Source organism: Porites lutea, chromosome 14, assembly GCF_958299795.1.
Source record: "Porites lutea chromosome 14, jaPorLute2.1, whole genome shotgun sequence".
NCBI classification, from domain to species: Eukaryota; Metazoa; Cnidaria; class Anthozoa; order Scleractinia; family Poritidae; genus Porites; species Porites lutea.
In genome coordinates this window covers 10338057-10359716 of record NC_133214.1, presented here as the reverse complement: position 1 = coordinate 10359716, position 21660 = coordinate 10338057, and the positions used below count along the sequence as shown (strand labels likewise).

The 21660-nt window shown below is 40.6% G+C and overlaps 1 protein-coding gene across 1 annotated transcript in view; it reads right to left on the bottom strand.

The window, feature by feature from the left end:
* Positions 1-21660, bottom strand: part of LOC140925127 (dynein axonemal heavy chain 6-like) — a 101306-nt gene that overhangs the window by 58628 nt on the left and 21018 nt on the right. Inside the window, exons 8-17 of the mRNA XM_073375083.1 lie at positions 11708-11881; positions 10599-10757; positions 8796-8989; positions 7765-8049; positions 7054-7176; positions 4914-5087; positions 2845-3063; positions 1897-2186; positions 1358-1590; positions 654-844 (exon numbers count right to left, since the gene is read on the bottom strand). Coding sequence (XP_073231184.1) covers positions 654-844; positions 1358-1590; positions 1897-2186; positions 2845-3063; positions 4914-5087; positions 7054-7176; positions 7765-8049; positions 8796-8989; positions 10599-10757; positions 11708-11881 — 2042 coding nt within the window. The remainder of the gene's footprint in view (positions 1-653; positions 845-1357; positions 1591-1896; positions 2187-2844; positions 3064-4913; positions 5088-7053; positions 7177-7764; positions 8050-8795; positions 8990-10598; positions 10758-11707; positions 11882-21660) is intronic.

Here is a 21660-nt window from a genome sequence, read left to right as displayed (position 1 = left end):
ACAACGAAGAGTGACTTCAGTGTATGCGGTCTGTGGTCGGATTGCATGGGCATGTCCATTAGTTCACTACATACTTAATTGTTTTAGCGCGACAGCTGCCTATTTTTCCCTTTATGTGGGGGCTCATGGCTGGGTTGTGCGGATGTGCCAGTCATGTGGGCGCTATTCAATCTAGGGCCTGGCTTCCTAAAGTGAAAGCCCCTGGATACTCCAGGCACCCAACTTCCATTTCGCGATGCAGTTGTTAATCACACTCGTTTTTTTGTTTTGTTTAGTTTTGCTTTCCAGTTCACGATAAACATGTACATCTTGAAATGCAGTTCTAAGTAGAAGTCAACTTCCTCTACACAGAAGACTAACCATTTACTTTTGTCTACAACATAGTTGCATCTTCACCTACGATGATCGTCTTTACACTATATTAATTAAGTCTTTTTAGACTCCAGTCACATATTTTACTATAACTGAACCGTGCGATTAACTGCTCATAATTGTCACGATATTGTCTATAACTTGCAAAGAGGCGCGACCCCTTGATGGAGATGTACATGCATTTACAAGCGATTCTGTGTGCTAAAGTCTGTTGTAAAGAGATTTCAAATTACGTTCTCGTGAACTAAAGTGTATTGCTGCTTTGCTACTGTTATGCAAACCTGTAGTTTCAGAAGGTGTCCAAGAGTGAAATACTTGTCACGAACAATACGAGTTCCAATAACATTCTGTATGGCCTCCCAATGTCTTGTTCTTAAAGTAGAATTCCGTAAGCTAGTAATGACTGGCATGCCCTGTTTAAAGCTTGTCACCTTCTGTTTGAGTCTTGGTATGACCTTGTTGGGTGGTAAACCTGAAATAGGAAATATAATATGCAGGTTCCACTGCAAGCAAGAAAATCACGAGCAGTGTTTTATATCATTTCAAGCAAAGGTGCATGTGATGGTTCAATTGAATTGGTTGAAATTATATTTTTCGTTGGAATTAGTTGTGTATGATAAAGTAAAATTTGAGGGAAGGGTAAAATTGGACTACAACACATACCCAGTAGACCAATGCAAATATATCCCAGTTGCTTGAAGAACATGGCATCGACAAGTCTGTATTTTCCATTTTAGATAATTTACGTGAAATTACAAATTATCAACAAGAAGCAAGATGAGTATGAAAGTCTAATGTTAGAACATGATGGGCAATGATATTTGACTTCTTTGTGAGACCGCAGTCAGTATTTAGGCATTTGCTGTATAGATAATTTTACTGACCTGAAAAAGCCATGCTTTCTCTTCTCTGTTAAAACAAACATTCCCAGAACACTTACTGTGCAAGAAAAACCGTAACCGCAAAAGGGTAAATCCAAGTGTACCTTTCTCCAGTAGGAAGACTGTCTGGATAAACCTGGTCACATCTTTCTGTACTTCGTCAATTTTTAGGGTCTCAAATGGAGTGGCCTCCCATTGATCAACTAATCCCTGCCACTCTTGAAGGGACTCCCATAGAAGGCACCTTAAAGTAAGGTCCTTTTCAACTTCAGTTACCTCTGATTGCAGAGAGGTGGCCTGAGGGCTTGAATGACCTGTCTTACTCAGGACGGCTCCCCTGAAAAGCAATGAAGAAAGATGTTTAACTTTCTCATAAAACCACTGACAAGGATACCTCAGTGCTTTCTAAAGAAAACATTATAATAAATAATATTATGAACTTTAAGGATAGAACTTAACCATTTCATGGGATGAACAATTCATGCGTTAACAATATAAAATAGTTTGTAGTGTTTTGGGTAACAGTGACCAGACCCCCGAAAGGTACAACGTGTAGCACACCATGGCAATGAACCTCCACTTTACAGCTACTACCTAAATATTTTTCATCTGCATAACACTTGATTTCTCAATTACTACTCACTCAGTAAAAGCCTTCTTTTGCAGTGAAGAGGACATGGAGCTTCCAAAGCGCTCTTGATAGGTAGCATAATTACGAGCCTTAGTTGATAAGTTATCTAAATCTTCTTTAAGCAGCTTCAACTTCTCTGTTGCCACTTGAGGAATATTGTCAGCATCCAGCAAGGCAGGAGAACAAACCTTGTTCTTAATTATAACCAACTCCCGTCGAACTGTGCCAATAAGATCATCCAGAGCTCTGCTATATCGCTGGATATTTTCATCCTTCTTTGCTTCACAGTACAAAATAGTGGACTAAGAAGAAAACGAAAACTGTGTTAAAGTGGCTGTATAACTTGAGGAAACAAGACTGCAATAGAGGACTGCAACTTTCCTTTGTTTTACATTTCACGTTCTCAAACTTATTGTAGAAAGTCTGCACTGCAACACACTGTAAAATATTTCGTTTGGGTAGGGGAGAGAGGTATTTTAAAATCAAATTAATTTACAATTTTTCTTATCCTTTGATCAGCCATGCTAATTAGACTACTTTGAGAATGCATTACGTTAATATGCCTTCACGTTTTTTTTTCAACATTTGATAACGACCCGTAAACGAATATCCATCGACACTGCTGGAAAGAATGTCTTGAAATAAGGTAACTTACCAAGTGTAAAGATGGTACGTCCATAGAGAGCGAAACATATTGCCGCTCCACAAAGTCGCCATATTATACGTGTATGTTACAAACGTCTGTAAAATTCCACCACGTTGGGGAGCTATATCTTCGTTATTTTTCAACAAATCACTTTCAAACTTGGCTACTTAATTCTTTAGGCGTTCTTTCCAGTCATTTTGATGGATCTTTCCTAACTGGTCCCAGTCAAAAGTTAAAAACAATCACACGCGTGTCAGAAGGGTCTATTTTTGCTCAACCAAAGGTAAGAGGTTAGAAGCCGGTAAGGTTCATACCTTGAGATGCTGGAAGCTAGGCATCAGTGTTTGATAAAGCGCCAGTTCTTCAGCTGATATCGTCATTTCAAAGTTGCGTGCAATACTGTACATACGTGTTACGATGATATATTCTTGTTCCAAAGAAGATATCTCATTAGCCATTCGTGCTAAGAAGATGAGATGTTCCACAAATGCTTCCACTGTCTCGGGCATTTTATCCAATTTCCTTGAAGCATGCTAAAGGAAAGGCGCATCATAAATAAGGCATAGTAAAATGATGGTACAGTGAACATCAGAGACACCTTCATGATAAGGACACGCCCAGTTCTGTTTGTTCCAAAGATACCAAAATTCATACAGTTCCTTCCCCTATACTGATCAGAATTTCAGCGGCTCTCATATTTTGCTTGCCTATGGCCACTGCTTTTTTTTCTCAGTTAAGAAACAGATTTAGTTACTCGAAGACTTGCCTGGACCCTTTCCAATTGAGCAAGTCAGTTTGAAAAGTTGTTTGCCCATTAAGAATATCTACCTGTCCCGGCAGACCGAATGAGATTTTTTTCGAGTCCTGTTCCAATACGAAAAACCTCTGTAGTGCTGACACCTGGCTGCGTCTCTTTGGTGTCAATACTAAGGGGTGTCACTGTATTAACTGTTTTGCCAATGGGAAACATTGGAGGGAATTTACAAATGCAAGATTGCTGACAGGTGAGGGTTTGAAATCGGAATAGCCTCCCATATTATGCTAGACATTAACGGGAATGAGAGACAGTTATGAGGACAATACTGGCTGGGAAGTCCTCTGAAGCGCTAGCCCTTCGACTTTGCGCACGTCAGCTTCTCAATCCTCTACGGTGGCCAATCCGTTGATAAAACCAAATCTTGACACCTACGAAATCGAATATCAATGCCTAGACGACAGTAGGAAGCTTTAAGTTACATACACACTATAGCGAAGAACTTTTCGTGACGACATGAAAAGCTATCTGCCGGTATAGTAGGCACAGCAATGGCTCAGAACTAGGTGAACAAGTAAAACACACGTATCGAATATCCTATCGAAATGATTGGCCGAGAAGGTTTGGTGAACTAAATCCCAGTCCTCACTCCTGAATTATTTAATTCCGTCTCAGTGGATTCCAGTCCTCTTTCGTACTTATTCACTTCTGCTACGGTCCCAATACCTGTTCACACTGCACCGAAGTGTGGAACAGAACCCATCCGATATGTGACGCTCCACTATCGAGAACGGCGCGGCGCGGCTTCGCTTCCTTACAGAAATCACGGTTCTTATGGGTAAACAGAAGCCCTCTCTGGTATGGTTTTCGTGCAGGCGCAAAAGCTATTTGTTATACACGTAGTGTGATACTGGAACGTCAAAAATACCAAAACAACAACTTTACATGTGTGGCACCCTGTTTTGTACACTCGATTACCGTGTGAAATTCGCTGATGTGTCCTCGATAAGTAGGCTACGTGTAGCCAGCTAGACGATGTGGCACGTAAATAATGCACCTATCAATGGTTTGCCCCAGGATTAGGTGGGAGCGGGCAACCCACCGAATATTTGACATTTTCAGCTTTTTAAATCTCAATTTTCCCACCCTTGGATCTCCATTATGAGTCAAATTCCCACCTCTGGGGACCACAGATCTTGCATCGTAATTTCAATGAACTGTGGGCACTCACAACTTTTTCTTGCAGCACTCAGCATCTCCAGAGAGTAGTTACTTGGTGACAAATGGAAGCTAGATACTTGGCATGGTTGGCAATTTAACACACATTCTGTACTTCCAAAAATACCTGCAAATTGTTACTCACAGTATTTACAGGAATACAAAATATGCACAGTGCCAGAACATGTCATCATCAAGACGGGTTAATGTCTAAGGGCTGATGTTTGTAACTGAGGTCCTGAATTTCATTTAATTTGACATTTGAAGTATGCTAGCAAATCTAACGGAGAATTTCAGGGCCCAGTTGTTGGAAGGCCGATCAGCGCTAACGCGCCGCGAATTCCAGTGTCGTTTTCGCTGCCGTCGCCGTCGTCGTTGTTAAAGCTGCCTAGTTTATTAAATCAAGAGTACCTTGATGACATTAAGAAGGACATCATTTCGCTTTGCAGCTATGACAGGAAGATGTCGCCCAACGCCTTTAATGACGGTCTCTGGGAATGGAAGGCAATCTTTTTGAAATCCAGTGATATCTACATGAAACAGCCCCACCCTTTTATGAAGTGTCATCTTTTCCATATCCAATACCTGTTGAAAAAAAGAGGAATCTTAAAATTTAGGCCAAAACTATTTGGACAACTGAATAATGAGGACGCAAGGTTTGCCATGTTAAAAATGAACGAATAAATAATACTTCTTCCTAAAAACTGTGAAAACTTGTCATTTTTCCTTTTGTGCCTCTAGAACTTTTCTTTTGTTATTATTTACTTATTTATTTCGCACACAGAAACAATTACAATACATTACATTTACAATTCATTACAATGAATTCTAATTATCGGTTACTAAATTTTAGCTTACATTGAAACAGGTAACTGTTATCGTTAAGAGGGGAAAAAAGTGAAATAAAAATAGTAAAAAAAAAGTCCACAAAAATACTATAGTTTATATATTAACAATTATTAAGAGAAGGCTGCCAGCCTTTTGGTCCTCCATACCCCATCTGCCCGTTTGTCACTTGCAATTTAATTAACTATATAGATCGAATTATTTTTCTGATTGATTGAAAGTAGTCCATTTGTTCCTAAAGGAGGCTAAGTTTTTGATATGAAAGGCAATCTGTTTCTCAATTTCCATGGAGCGTATGACTAACTGAGTGTACACTTGTACCATAGGAATGGTATTTCGTAGTTTGCAACTATATGTATAGTGTCAAACAATAAGGAGGAAGTGGTGTAGGAGAAGATTGGATATGTTGTCAATTAAGCCGAGGCAAAGAGTATTATCCATGGTGTAATGGGGGTAACGATCAAGTTTGTCAAATCAAGATTTTCGGAGGTCCACTGCGAAACATTATTCCAAAAAGTCTGAGTTTATCTACAATGCCAAAAACGATGCGTAAGTGTCTCTGGGGAACCAGCGTAAAAAGAACAGGAGTCTGTTTCCTTTTTTCCTATGTTAAGAAGGAAGTCGTTTGTAGCTACTCTTCTATGCAGAAATTTAAATTGAAATACCCTTAACTTCGTTTCCCTAGTGTATAGAAAAGGTAGCTGATAGGTATTTTCCCAGTTCACTTGTACATTTGAAAAAATATGCTCAACAATTTTTACAAAGTTAGGCCTTACCACATAGTGCATAGAATTCAGAGTTTTGATAACCTGATAACATTGCATATAGAGATGTCAGCAATCCATTGACTTAACAATTACTAAACGACGATAACCAATCAAAATGATTACGTAATGGGAAACAATCTAATTAAAAATTTGTAGCGATATTAAACTACACTAGCTATTCATTTTGAAAGTGACAGAAGGATAACAGAAAAGTACCTGTGGCCAGTCCTTAAACAAAGCCATATTTTGACTTTGATAGCACCTTCTAAATACTTTCTGAGCACTGTTCACAGTAAACAATTTTTGGATATAACGTTGGCAAAATTACAAATCCTTTTTAGTTAAAGAACGTGAAACATATTTCTGTTTAATTTATGTGGTCTATCACCTGTACAGTTCAAAACTTGCACCCACGTAATACAAATTATGGTAATAGGATTGAATGGAGTCAATTTGTGGGGTCCAATTTGTTCTGTAATCACACAAGTGTTGAACAAAATGGGACGACCGCGTAGCGGGAGTCCGATTTGTTCAATCACGAGTGCGATTACAGACCGAATTGGACAACACGAAGTCTTGTGACCAATTAACCATAACCATTACAATTTCCGAGAAAAAATGCATTCTTTTTTGTGAGAGAGCTGTTTATACCAATTATATAAAATCAGGGAAAATACTACCGGCAGAGACACTGTCTTATGTTACAAATTCGTCGGTTTTGGAAAATCCCTGTTTGGTAGAGTAAGTGGTTGTTGCTACGGTCATTTTGATAAATTCTGTGATTGGTGGATTTAGCTGAGGGCACTGAATATGATTGGCTGTTGTAACTGTCCGATTACAGCCAACTGTGCGATTACAACCATGCACAACAATTAATGAAAGATAAAGCAGTTAAGGTAGCAATCAAATTTGAGAGCATTGTAGTTCCATGAGTGTACCTCCTCCGTATGCTGATTAAGGACAGCATGAAACTCCTCTGTGTTCCACTCCCTTTCTTTCATGGACCCGTCTACATCTACTCTGCGAGCCTTGTCAACCATAACGCAAAATTTCCTAAATTTCTTTGTGGCAAAACAAAAACCGAAAATAAAACAAAGAAAAAGGAGAACAACTGCGCCTATAGAGGTAAACGGATTAGTTTGTTGTTCAATCTATAAACAGCAACAAAACTGCGGGGAAAACTCTTATCCAACGGGGTATATAACACACCAGCCCCCTCCCCCACGACAACCCATGACTATATTTGGCTTGTATATTTTTGTTTATTAGTAATACTAAACTGCTTAGGGAGAGTCAGGGAGGAGGATTCGCCTTACTTAACATAACCTCTTGGACAGTAGTACAGATAATTATTAGAGTCAAGTTGTCTTCCTAGTCTTCTTTTGAAGCCAACTTTGAAGGGATTGTAAATTTATTCACATTTAGGCTAACCTGTAAAAGTAAGTTCTGTAGAAGTAAGCCAAATTACTCACTCAACGGGAATGCCAAGCCCAATCCAAGTTTATCAAATAATACTCATCAGGAAAAACAGGGCGATTAGAAGGGGAACTTTCTGGCATATCTTTTAAATATCAAGCCACTTGATGGTATGGAAGATCAGCCAACAAAAATAAGTGCTTGTTTACCTCTGTTTCTTCTAAAAAACTTACCCTTGAATAACTCAGTACATTCTCCACTTCGTCCTTGATCTGGTGAAATATTTGACCAACGTCGTTTTGATAATCAGGATCTTGGCCAAACAACAGCTCTGCATCAGGCCACGGAATCTTCTTGGCCTTCTCCTCCTCCTCTAAGTCACGTGACAATGCATAGACAACATCACTAGCAGGTGGAGTCACATAAATGGACAACTCTGGGTCATGAACCAAGCTTTTAAAAGAGGATGCAGTTTGCTCAAAACCATAAATGATATTGAAAAGTGCTGTTTCAAAATCCTGTGGAGAGGATAATTGCAAGACTTTGATTTGTTTAACGAACAGACTCAAAAACGCATGACTTGTAACTCGGAACGCGCAACCTATTCCTAATTGAAAAATAAATTGCAGAAATGTACGTCTCCATGACTTGGTGTAAGGTAAGGCCTTCACGATGAATTTTTCATTGTTTTCTATTTAGCGGAGTCCATGTTTTGATCTTTTCTACTACTGGCTGATGAGATGAATGACGAACACTCAAGAAGACCATTGCTCAAGGTCAAGACCAAGATGAAAATCACTCTAATGTAGATGTTGATATAACGAGTAGAAAAAAAAAGAGGTTTCTAAAATGTGGCTAATATCAAAGATGATTTTCTTATGTTGTTCTATTAGAGCCTTACTAGTTATTACTGGTAGTATTCCATTTGCTGGATCCATAAGCGCTTAAATCATGATGGGCGTGAATTAAGTTCTAGAGCCCCACTTCAGATGATTTTGCCATTGGGCAGTGATTGTACCTGCACTCTGATGTTCAATAAGTGCATGGGGTGAAGGTGCTGTAGATCCAGCTGGTGTGGTTTATCCTTTCTGTGTTGTGAGGGTAGCCACTTAGCAATAAGCCCATTTAATTGTCGTCACCAAATTCGGTGAAGTGAATTAACAAACTTGAATACAGCCAAGGTTGTGGAGGAGGAGAGGACTTTGAAAATATGTCAGTGCATAGAGGTCAGTAACAAGATGCCTAACGACTGTTTAAACCTCACCTGCTCAGTTGGTTGAAGAGAAATAAAAGACTTGTATGCTTGGACAGTTTGACCACCAGATGACATGACAGAAGGCTCCACTTCAGAGCTACCAGTAACTATATCATCAACGGTTTCGGTATAAGGAGATGTTAGCACTTCGGTTTCAGGTCTTGGGGTAGATTCAACATCAAATGTGACCATCTTTTTGTCACCTGGAATTCACCAGCACGACACATAAGTATATTATTCTCCCAAATCAAACCCTACCCTGCAGATACCGGAAGTCTATAGTTCAAGTAGTCTATAGTTCAAGCAGTTATAATGTCACGTATAGGTTATTGTAATAGCCTCTTGGTTGGTGTTCCATCCACCCAGCTAAGTAAATTACGGCGTTTACAAAATGCAGCGGCTCGCCTTGTTAGTAACGTTGCAAAGTATGATCACATTACTCCTACACTTGTTAATTTACATTGGCTTCCAGTAACGTATAGGGTAAATTTTAAGATAGCAATGCTTGCTCATAAGTGTATCTGTTGTAACGCACCCGAATACCTTAAGGATCTAATAAAAGTTATGAGTAGTACCACCAGATATAATCTTAGATCGGACGGGGAGATGGGGAGATGTTACTCGAGGATTATAGTAGACGATCAAAGAAGACACTTGGAGACAGGACTTTCAAAGTAGCCGCCCCTAGAATCTGGAACATTTTACCGAAGGACATTAGGAAACAGGACAACTATTATACTTTTAAGAAACAGCTAAAGACTTATTATTTTAAACTTGCATACAATTTCTAATTAAACGTAGGTGTATATTAATTTTACTCTCTTTTTTTATCAATTTTAATGAAACATATAACATTTCTTCTAGTTATAATTATTGTAAGTAACAGGTTAAGTACTAAATAATTAAGTTAGGTGTCATTTACAGATATAGCCATGTTTAATTCGACAATTAATATATTTTTTAGTTAGCTTTAAGAGTTTGTAATACGCATTTGATCATTTGATATACGTTAATTTGCGCAATACCAAATAATGAATATTATTATTATTATTATTATTATTATTATTATTATTATTATTATTATTATCATTATTATTATTATTATTACCATATGTAAAATAAGAAAAATTCTGGGATATTCTTTGGATTACCACCTCAATGAATAACAAAACTACAGTTGGACCCAATGACTGTTGAAATTGTTAAAAAAAAATGGAGGCTAACAGAGGAAGGTCTTTTAACTTGGTCATACATGTAAACATTATTACAAGAAGACATGAGCGGGAAATTGACTTAGTTGATCTAACAAAATGTGCCGTGAAATTTCTCAATTTTTGCCTGACAAAAAGCTGCAAAAGGTGCATTAGTGGCCCAAATCTGTCTAATTCTTCCCGACTCTTCAGAAAAACCTGCATCCCCCTTAGGAAAGAGGTGGTTTTGTACTCCTTTTATACACAGAAAGAATGCCTTTTTCTAGATCGGAAATCCTAAAATCATTAAACCCCATTGAGCAGCACATCTATAGACTGTTCCCAAGGATGTACCTAACAGCTGGCCGCCGGATAATTTCAATGACTGAAAAAGACCTTACGACCACCTCAAATTGCTCTGTAAAAAAAACATGAGGCAATTTTGAAGGTCCAGTTGAGTGAAAACGCCAGCTAGACTAATAAAAAAGAACTCCTTAGCTTTCCTTTGCTACATCGCTGTGTATCTAACATCCCCACCCCTGTACAAATCTCAACCTTCTCCTACCCAATAGATGGGTTCCTTGCAAAGCCCCTTTCCTTCTCAAATTTTAACTAAACTTACTTCCTTCTTCCTTAGGTGGAACATTTAAGACCAGCTCTACCCTCAAAAGTTCCACTGCTTCAGTTTCCTCTTTAGCATTAGTGTCAAGAGTGACTACAGTGTCTGATTTGTCATTGTCATCAAGAGTTGGTTCCATTAGACTCATCTGAACAATGGGCCCTGCAAAGTGTTGCAATTGACCATCAATATAGATCATTAAAAGCTGCCGCATTTTTTTACACCTTTCTTGCAAAACCTATCAAAACAGAGTCGTGAACATCTTCTTGAAGTTTTGTTAGCATTAAAACCTACCTATTGCATTATGTATTAAGTGAATATATTTTTGCATGCCTGCAACACTGATAGGCCACTTCAATAGTTAGCATAATGTTCCATAATAAGTAGGCACATGCTCGCCAACTAGGGGTAATTTTAACATTCAAGTCTCTTTTGTCAAATTGGAACAGAGGAATTCAAACTACATGTGGGAGGCTTTAGGGAGGACTGTGAGTCGGAAGGCTGGGGAGTGAAGTTTCTGTAAATTATTCAAACTTAATTGCTACAAATTAAGAAAATGTCAAAGTTTTTATACATGTAGTGAGACCAAGGGTTTTGGGTATAGTTAGGTACCAATTTCCACAGTGGGTCAAGGTCTTTCAAAATTAATGGTCCATGTGTTTTGTTTATAATAAGAAAGAGCAAATTGTACAAAAATACTATTTAATAGATGATTAATTGTGAAAGAGCTTCACCCCATTTGTGATATCTGAGCAGTACTACCTTATTATCATGTCATTACAGTGGAAATTTGATTTTTGGAACCACCCAATGGAAGCAGCAAATTGGTTCGAATTATTGGGAGGTTTGAAAAAGTAGGAGTAAAATTACAGTGTTAGACTAGGTAAGGGATTTTGTTAGGTTTGGCTTGAATTAGCAGGAATTTTGAAAAAAGACTAGGGTCCAACAAATTAGGATCATACTGTGTGTGACAAAAAAGTTCAATTTCTCAAATATCTTTGTTTCCTTGTTTGATATTACTACGAATTATATCCTTAAGAACAGAGTAGAGGGTTAATTGAATAGCAGTGCCTGCTATGAGCTTCTAAAATTTAGAAAATCGAGTTGGTTACCTCGTGTAGAAGAAGCCTTCACTTGAGCTAAAAGTGTTCTCAACGCTGCAAGTACCAATCTTCTTAATAGTTCCATTATGAGAAAGTCTACCATTCTAATGAAGCATGCCAGGCGGTGAAGAACACCTCTCCATTGTGACATTTGCGTGAAGGTTGGCTGCCCTATATCCTTGCCTACAACAGAAGAATAATTCAAGCAAGACATTACATTTCAGACCCAGATGTTTACAGAGATTTAGTTTTATTTGCAAAACAACTAACAGTACACTAATTTCTCAGACATTTCCTTATTTTTCCAACTACATTTAAGATAGCAACCCACTACAGTGACCAAACGAACGTTCAGTATTCCCAGGCTGTCGTTTTTCCTCTGCTACAGTTTTAACTCATTAATCTAACTAGTAATCAAATGTTTGTTGAGTTTTGGTGGAGTAGCTAAAATCAATCAAGCAAAGACACAGAAGGAATTTATTATGCGAAAGATTTAACCATAACATATTGCAGTTATGTATGTGTTACAGGTCAAATTTGATGTCAGGTGATTCTATTTTAACCTAGGTTCATTCACAATTTCCTTTGCCTACCTAGTTTAAATCAAAATTAACTAAAAACTACATTTGACAAGTTGTAACATGTGCAACTTAAGCAGCTGCAAAAAGAAAGAAGGCTTGAACAGGATCTGAACTCATCACCTCTGCACTCTTACTACTGAGAAACTAAGCCAACTTGGTGGCTGGTTATATTGCGTATAAATAAATAAATAATATTTCATACATTCTTCTTCATATCTTCTACTTATTCTAAGAGTATATTACATGTAAAAAAAATGTAAAAAAGGCTACGCAGACAAATTCTTCCCAACCATCATCTTCCTCAGGATTTTTCTCTCGTTTTGAGCTTTTAAGACAAAGACACTGTTAAGAAACTTGTGCTTAGTGCGCCAACGAAATCGTGTTCTTTGGATCCGTGTAACTCCTACGCTAAAGAAGTGTGGTTCTGACTTAGCTTTCAAAAACTTTCGCCCTATAAGTAATCTGCAATTTGCTTCTAAGTTAGTTGAACGAGCAGCAGCGGATATAACATGCCAAGTTTAGGAATGATGAATTTTTTATCATTTTTAGTAGGCCTGAACAATGTACTTAGCTCTTTGGCTTGCACTCAATTACGACCGTGAGATGGACGCTGACAAACGTTCATGGCTTGCTGACATGAGCATATGAGCATAATTGTTATTTACTATTAAAAACCAGAAAGGCCATAACGTACGTTTATTGAAGAGCTGGATTCGGAGCTGATTTGTTTGGAACACGCAGAAATCTTCGCCATATCCATAACTGGCGTATCAAGGTACAGTCTAACCTCTCCTTACAGACACCTCTATTACGGACAGTTCGTTTGGGCCCAGAAATGTCAGAAATCATACATTCCCTATCTCTATAATACGGACACCTCTGTAAAGCAGACACTTGGTTCTGTCCCTTTGGTGTCCGTATTAAAGAGGTTTGACTGTATTTATAAGGCGGAATAAAATGGCAACAAACATAGTCGAACATGGCCGTACTAAGTGTACTAACGTACTAAGACCGAATAGAACACTGACCACGGTCGTACTGACCGTACTAACATGACTACTGAGGCAGAATAAAGTACCAACATACATAGAACATAGCGGTACTAAGCATACTAACATGACTAGGGCGGAATAAAATACAGTCAAACCTCTTTAATACGGACACCAAAAGGACAGAACCAAGTGTTGCTTTACACAGGTGTCTGTATTATAGAGGTACGGAATGTATGATTTTTGGCATTTCTGGGACCAAACGAACTGTCCATAACAGAGAGGTGTCCGTATCATAGAGGTGTCCCTAAGAGGAGGTTAGACTGTACCAACATACACCGTAGAAGATGGCCGTACTAAGCGTATTACCATACTAAGACCAAAAAACATACCACAAAACATAGAATATGGCCGTACTACTTGTACCAACGTACTGAGACCGAATTAAAAAACCAACATAAATAGAACATAGAGAATACTACATGGAAAGTGCTGGCGTACGGTATTTATGCACGAGTTGTTGACGTATCAGAAATCGAACGAGTGAGCGCAGCAAACGAGTAAGATTTCTGATACAAAAACAACGAGTGCGTAAATACCGTGCAAAGAACTTTCCATGTGGTATTGTGTTTATTATATACATACACTGAGACATTCATCATTTTGGCGACCTGTTTATTTTAAATCTTTCAAAAATGCTAAAATTTGCCGCTACAGACTCACCGCAAAATGACAACGAAAACCAAGTATCATCGTTTTAGTAAAAACGTTTGTTAAAAACATAAATGACGGTAAGGATATGAGGTAATACAAGAACCATAAGTAATCTTAACTGTTTGCTCTCAATGTACAATTGAAAATGAGTGAATTTAAGTAAAATGGCCGGTTTCAATGTAAGCTTAAGCTTAAATGAAAGGCAAAGTAGCTCCGACAAAAAGCACAACAAAAGCTTACGTCTCGTTCTGTTTATCTCTTTCCGCTGTTGTTTCGCTGGCTCTCTACCGTTTTCTTTATCGACAGTGAAACAAACGAAACTATTCCACTCCATTTCTGAAATGTTTTTCACTTTTTTAGCGAGAAAAACTCTTTATTTGAGTAAAACTTTCTCGTTGAATGTGTGCGAAGCCGCGCTGCAAGCTGCAATAAAAGGCGGGAATTTTGGTGCGAAACTCACAGGCCTCTGTGGCTTCTGATTGGACGTATCATTTTTCGCACACGTGAAAAAACATCGTTCGCGATTCTGATTGGACGTATCATTTTTTTCACGTGTGAAAACCATCGTTCGCTCCTCTGATTGGCTAGAACTAATTTGCGTACAAAAAGTTACGACATAGCTTTTTGGTGAGTATTTCTCAGTATGTATATAATAAATGGCTGTACTAAGCATACCAAGATACTAAGACTGAATAAAATACCAACATACAGTCAAACCTCTTTAATACGGACACCAAAGGGACAGAACCAAAAAAAGAACAGAAAATACAGAGGTGTCCGTAAGGAGAGGTTAAACTGTACATAGAACATGGCTGTACTAAGCGTACCAACGTACTAAGACCGAATAAAATACAGTCTAACCTCTCCGTACGGACACCTCTATAATACGAACACCAGAGGTTTGACCGTAACAACATAAATAGAACATCGCCGTATCATTTGTACTAACGTACTAATACCACCCCCCTCCCCAATATACCAACATATACATAGAACAAGGGCCGTACTAAGACCAAATAAAATACAACATACATAGAACATGGATGCAATAAAATGACTAAGGTGGAATAAAATAACAACATACAAGAACATGGCTGTAATCGAACGAGCGAGCGTTCTAAACCGAATAAAATACCAACATTCATAGAACATGGTCGTACTAAGCGTACTAGTACTAAGACGAAATAAAATACAAACATACATAGAACATGGGCGTATTAAGCGTACTAACACAAAGGCCGAATAAAATGCAAACTTTGTGAAAACGTATTTTTAAGGCTGGAAAATGCTAATGTATGTCCCGAACATATGGCCGTGCTAACAATACCTTGCTCTGTCGTACTTTGTTATAACACTTGTCGCACTTTGTACTAAAATCAAATGTCGCACTTTGTAATGAACTTGAATTGCATGGTCGGAGGACAAGTACCCAATAATAAGTATATCATCATTGACAACAACAACTGTCACCACAACAACTTGGTGCAGATTGGTGCAACTTGGTGCAGATTCATGCGGTTTGGGGCCTATTGGTGTAGTTGGTGGAGTCTGCTGCCCTTTGTTGTAGCCTGGTGCAACTTTGTGCAGATTGGTGCAGTTTACTGCAAATTGGGTGCGGATTGGTGCAGTTTTGTGCAACTTGGTAAAGTTTGGAGCAAATTGGTGGAGATTGGTGCATATTGGTTCAATTGGTGCAACTTGGTGCAGTTTGGTGCAACTTAATGCAGATTGATGCAACTTGGTGCAGATTGGTGCAACTTGTTGCAGTTTGGTACAACGTGGTGCAGGTCGGTGCACTTCAGTGCAGCTTGGTGCAGTTTGGTGCAACTTAATGTCATTTGGTGTAGACTGGTGCAGGTTGCTGCATCTTGGTGTAGTTTGGTGCAGATTGTTACAGTTTGGTACAACGTGATGCAGATTGGTGCACTTTGGTGCAACTTGGTGGAGTTTGTTGCAGATTGGTGTACATTGGTGCAACTTGGTGCCCTTTAGTGGAGATTGGTGAAGTTTGGTGGAACTTGGTGCAGATTGTTGCAGTTTGGTGCACCTTCGTACACTTCAGAGAACATTGGTGGAGTTTGGTGCAACTTGCTGCTTTTGGGTGCCGATTGGTGCAACTTGGTGCAGTTTGTAGCAACTTGGTGAAGTTTGATGCACTATATTGCAGATTGGTGCAGTTTGCTGAAACTTGGTGCAGTTTGGAGCAACTTGGTGGACTTTGGTTCAGATTGGTGCACTTTGGTGCAACTTGGTGCAGACTGGTGCAGTGTTTTGAATGTTGGTATACTGCACTTTGGCGGACATTGTTGCAGTTTGGTGCAGATTGGTGCAACTTGGTGCAGTTTGGAACACCTTGGTGGAGTTTGGTGCAGATTGGTGCAACTTGGTGCTCTTTGGTGCCGACTGGTGCAGTTGGTGAAACTTGGTGCAGTTTGGTAGAACTTGGTGCAGACTGGTACACTTCGGTGCAACCTGGTGCAGTTTGGTTGAACGTGGTGCAGATTGGTGCAACTTGGTGCACACTGGGGCAACTTGGTTAAGATTCGTGCAGATTGGTGCAATTTGGTACAGTTTGGAGCAAATTGGTGGAGTTTGGTGCATATTGGTGCACTTTGGTGCAACGTGGTGCAGTTTGATGCAGATTGATGTAACTTGGTGCTTTTTGGTGCAACTTGCTGGAGTTTGATGCAGATTGGTGCAACTTTGTGCTTTTTACTGGAGATTGGTGCAGTTTGGTGGATCTTGGTGCAGATTAATGCAGTTTGGTGCAACTTGGTGCAGACTGGTGCAACTTAGTGCAGTTTGGAGCAACTTGGTGGAGTTTGGTACAGATTGATCTACATTGGTGCAACTTGGTTTAGACTGGTGCAACTTACTGCCCTTTAGTGCAAATTAGTGCAGTTTGGTTGAACTTGGTGCAGATTGGTGCAGTTTGGTGCAACTTGGTACAGTTTGGAGCAAACTGGTGGAGTTTGGTATATAGTAGTGCACTTTAGTACAACTTGGTACAGACTGGTGCAACTTGGTGCTTCTTGGTGCAGATTGGGTCAGTTTGGTGGAAACTTGTTGCAGCTTGGTGCAACTTGGTGCCGTTTGTACCAACTTGGTGGATTTTGATGCAGATTGGTGAACGTTGGAGTAGATTAGTGCAACTTGGCGCTTTTTGGTGCAGTTTGATGGAACTTGGTGCAGTTTGGTGTGGTCTGGTTTAATTTTGAGGAGATTGGTGCACTTTGGGGCAAGTTGGTGTAATTTGGTGCAGAATGGTGCAGTTTGCTGCGTGTTGGTATAGTTAGTTGGTGTAAATTGGTACAACTTAGTGCTTTTTCGTGCAGATTGGTGCAGTTTGGTGGAACTTGGTGCAGTTTGCTGCAAGTTGGTTCAGATTGGTGTAGTTTGGTGCACTTTGGTGCAGACTGGAGTAGTTTGCTGCGACTTACTACAGATTGATGCAGTTTGGTGCAACTTGGTGCCCTTCGGTGCAGATTGGTGCTGTTTGGTGCAGATTCATGCAGTTTAGCGCAACTTGGCCAAAACTGGTGCAGTTTGGTACAACTTAGCATAGAATTGGCGCGCTTTGCAACAGATTGGTGTATTTTTCTGCAACTTAGTTCAGTTTGGTGCAGTTTGGTGTAGATTGGTGGGGTTTGGTGCAACTTAGTGCAGACTGGTCCGGTTTAGTGCAACTTGGTGTAATTTGGTGCAGATTGGTACAGTTTGCTGCATGTTGGTGTAGTTTGGTGCACATTGGTGTAGTTGTGTGCACTTTGGTCCAACTTGGTGCAATGTGGTGCAGGTTGGCGCAGTTTGTTGCAACTTGGTGCCCTTTGGTGCAGTGCGGATTGGTGTAGTTTGCTGCAGCTTAGTGCAGATTGGTGCAGTTTGGTGCCCATTGGTGCAGTTTTCTGAAACTTGGTGCAGACTGGTGCAGTTTTGTACAACTTGGTGCAGTTCGGTGCAAGTTGGGCAGATTCGTGCAGTTTAGTGCATCTTGGTGAAGATTGGTGCTGTTTGGTGCCATTTGGTGCAACTTAGTGCAGATTGGTCCAAATTGGTGCAGACTGGTGCAGTTTGCTGCATGATGGTGTCGTTTGGTGCAGATTGGTGCACTTTGGTGGAAGTTGGTGCAGACTGGTGCAACTTGGTGGAGTTTGGTGCAGATAGGTGCACTTTGTTCAGTTTGGTGCAACTTGGTGCCCTTTAGTGCAGATTGGTGTAGTTTGGTGGAACTTGGTGCAGACTGGTGCACATTGGTGCAACTTGGATCAGATTCGTGCAACTTGGTACAGAGTGGTTTAACTGGGGGCTTTGTGGTGCAGATTGGTGCAACTTGGTGCAGTTTGGTGCAGATTGGTGCACTTTGTTGTAACTTGTCGCAGTCTGGTTCAACTTAGTGCCCTTTAGTGCAGATTGGTGTAGTTTGGTGGAACTTGGTGCAGACTGGTGCACTTTGGTGCAACTTGGTACAGTCTGGTGCAGATTGGTGCACTTTGGGGCACCTTGGTGCAGTTTGGTGCAACTTTGTGCAGACTGTTGCACTTTGGTGCAACTTGATGCAGTTTGGTGCAGATTGGTGCGAGTTGGTTCAGTTTGGTGCAGAAGATGCAACTTGGTACAGTTGGAGCAAGGTGGTGGAGTTTGGTGCATATTGGTGCAGTTTGATGCAACGTGGTGCAAGATGGTGTAACTTGATGCAGTTTGTTGGAACTTGAAGGAGTGTGATGGAGATTTGTGCCCTTCATTGCAGATTGGTGCAACTTGGTGCCTTTTGGTGCAGTTTGGTGCAGTTTGATGAAACCTGGTGCGGTTTGGAGAAACTTGCTGGACTTTAGTTCAGACTGGTGCACTTTGGTACAGCTTGGTGCAGTTTGGTGCAACTTAATTCAGGTTGGTGAAACCTTGTGCAGACTGGTGCAATGTGGTGTAGATTGATGCAGTTTTCGGAATGTTGGTGTAATGTTCGTGGGGGCAGATTGTTCAGTTCAGATTGGTGCAACTTGTCTGGTGTAGATTGGTGGAGTTTGGTGCAACTTAGTGCATATTGGTGCCCGTTGGGGCAGGTTGGTGTAGTTTGCCATAACTTAGTGCAGATTGGTGCATTTCGGAGCAACTTAGTTCCCTTTGGTGCAGATTGGTGCCGTTTGGTGGAACTTGGTGGAGATTGGTGCAGTTTGATACAACTTAGTGCAGATTGGTCAAACGTGGTGCAAATTTCCCCAGTTTGGTGCAACTTGGTGCAGTTTAATGGAGTTTGCTGCCCTTTGGTGTAGTCTGGTTCAACGTGGTGTCATTTGGTGAAGAATGGTGTGGTTTGCTGCATGTTGGTGTAGTTTGGTGCAGTTTGGTGCAATTTAGTGAAGTTTGCTGTTCTTTAGTAAGGCCTGCCGCAACTTTGTGCAGTTTAGTGCAGATTGGTGCAACTTGGTTCTTTTTGGTGCAGATTGTTGCAGTTTGATGAAACTTGAGGCAAATTAAGGAAGTTTCGTGTCGTCTGGTTCAACTTTGTGGAGATTGGTGCAGTTTAATACAAGTTGGTGTAATTTGGAGCAGATTGGTACAGTTTGCTGCATGTTGGTGTAGTTTGGTGCAGATTGGTGTAGTTGTGTGCACCTTGGTCCACTTTTGTGCAGATTGGTGCACTTTGGTCCAACTTGGCGCAATGTGGTGCAGATTGGTGCAGGTTGGTTTAGACTAGTGCAACTTGCTGCCCTTTAGAGCAGATTAGTGCAGTTTGGTTGAACTTGGTGCACATTGGTGCAACTTGGTACAGTTTGGAGCAAATTGTTGGAGTCTGGTTTATATTGGTGCACTTTGGTGCACCTTGGTGCTTTTTGGTGCAGATTGGTACAGTTTGGTGGAACTTGTTGCAGATTGGCGCAGTTTGGTGCAACTTGGTGCAGTTTGTAGCAACTTGGTGGAGTTTGATGCAGATTGGTGCACTTTGGTGCAGATTGGTGCAACTTGGTGCTTTTCGGTACAGATTGATGGAACCTGAGGCAAATGGGTGAAGTTTGGTGTAGTCTGGTTCAAGTTTGTGGAGATTGGTGCAGTTTAATGCAAATTGGTTTAATTTGGTGCAGAATGGTGCAGTTTGCTGCGTGTTGGTATAGTCTGGAGCAACTTGGTGCAGTTTGGAGAAGCTTGGTGCAGATTGGTACAGTTCGGTGCAAGTTGGTGCAGTTTGGTGCAACTTGGTGCAGATTGGTGCACTTTGGTTCAACTTAGTGCAGTTTGGAGCAACTTGGTGGAGTTTGGTGCAGATTGATGCACTTTGGCGCACCTTGGTGCCCTTTAGTGCAGATTGGTGCAGTTTGCTAGAACTTGGTGCCGACTGGTGCACTTTGGTGCAACGTGGTGCAGATTGGTGAAATTTGGTGCAAGTTGGTGCAGTCTGGAGCAACTTGGTGCAGATTCGTGCAACTTGGTGCTTTGTGGTGCAGTTTGGTCCAACTTGGTGGAGTTTGCTGCAGATTGGTGCACTTTGGTGGAACTTGGTGCAGTCCGGTGCAACTTGGGTGAGACTGGTGCACTTTGGTGCCATTTGGTGCAACTTGGTGGACTTTAGTTCAGATTTGCGCACTTTGGTGAAACTTGGTGTAGCTTCGTGCAGATTGGTGCACTTTGGTGCAACTTGGTGCAGTTTGGTGCAACTTGGTGCTGACTGGTGCAGTTTGTAGCATGTTGGTGGACTTTGGTGCAACTTGGTGCTTTTTGGTGGATCTTGGTGCAGATTAATGCAGTTCTGTGCAACTTGGTGCAGATTGGTGCAATTTGGTGCAGCTTGGAGCAGGTTGCTGTAGTTTTAAGCAACTTGGTTGAGTTTGGTGCAGATTGGTTTACTTTGGTGCAACTTGGTGCCCTTTAGTGCAGATTGGTTTAGTTTGGAAGTTGCTGCAGATTGGTGCAGGTTGCTGCATGTGGGTGTAGTTTGGTGCAGATTGGTGTGTTTTGGTGCAAATTGGTGGAACTAGCTGCAGATTGGTGATACTTGGTGCAACTTAGTGCAGTTTGGAGCAATTTGGTGGAGTTTGGTGGAGACTGGTCCAGTTTAGTGCAGTTTGGTGGAGTTAGCTGCACTTTGGTGTAGTCTGGTTCAACTTTGTGCAGGTTGGTGCAGTTTGGTGCAACTTGGTGTAATTTGGTGCGGACTGGTGCAGGTTGCTGCATGGGTGTGTAGTTTGGTGCAGATTGGTGTAGTTGGGTGCACATTGGGGCAGATTGGTCCACTATGGTGCGGATTGGTGCAACTTGGTCCAGACTGGTGCTACTTGGTAAAGTTTGGTGCAGATTGGTGCCCTGTTGTGCAACTTGGTGTAGTTTGGTGCAAGTTGGTGCAGATTAGTGCAAGTTGGTGCTCTTTGGTGCCGATTTGTGCAGTTTGGTGAACTTGGTGCAGATTGGTGCCAATTTTTTTTTGTAATTTTAGCAAAAAATCGCAATTATAAGATATTTCAAAAGTAAGTTGAGTTTGATCATTTGGGTGAACGTCATCTTGAATAGGACTTTTGTTGTTGACAGTGACTGACGTTTGGACAACCTGTGCAGTAGTCATCTTCAGAGTCAAAGTGAGTTGCATCACGTCAGTTGATGGTATTATACTCGGGTTATTGACCTGATTGGTCAATTACGTCGCGATGTTATTGGTCATCTGTCAGTTAAGCTATGATGTTATTGGTAA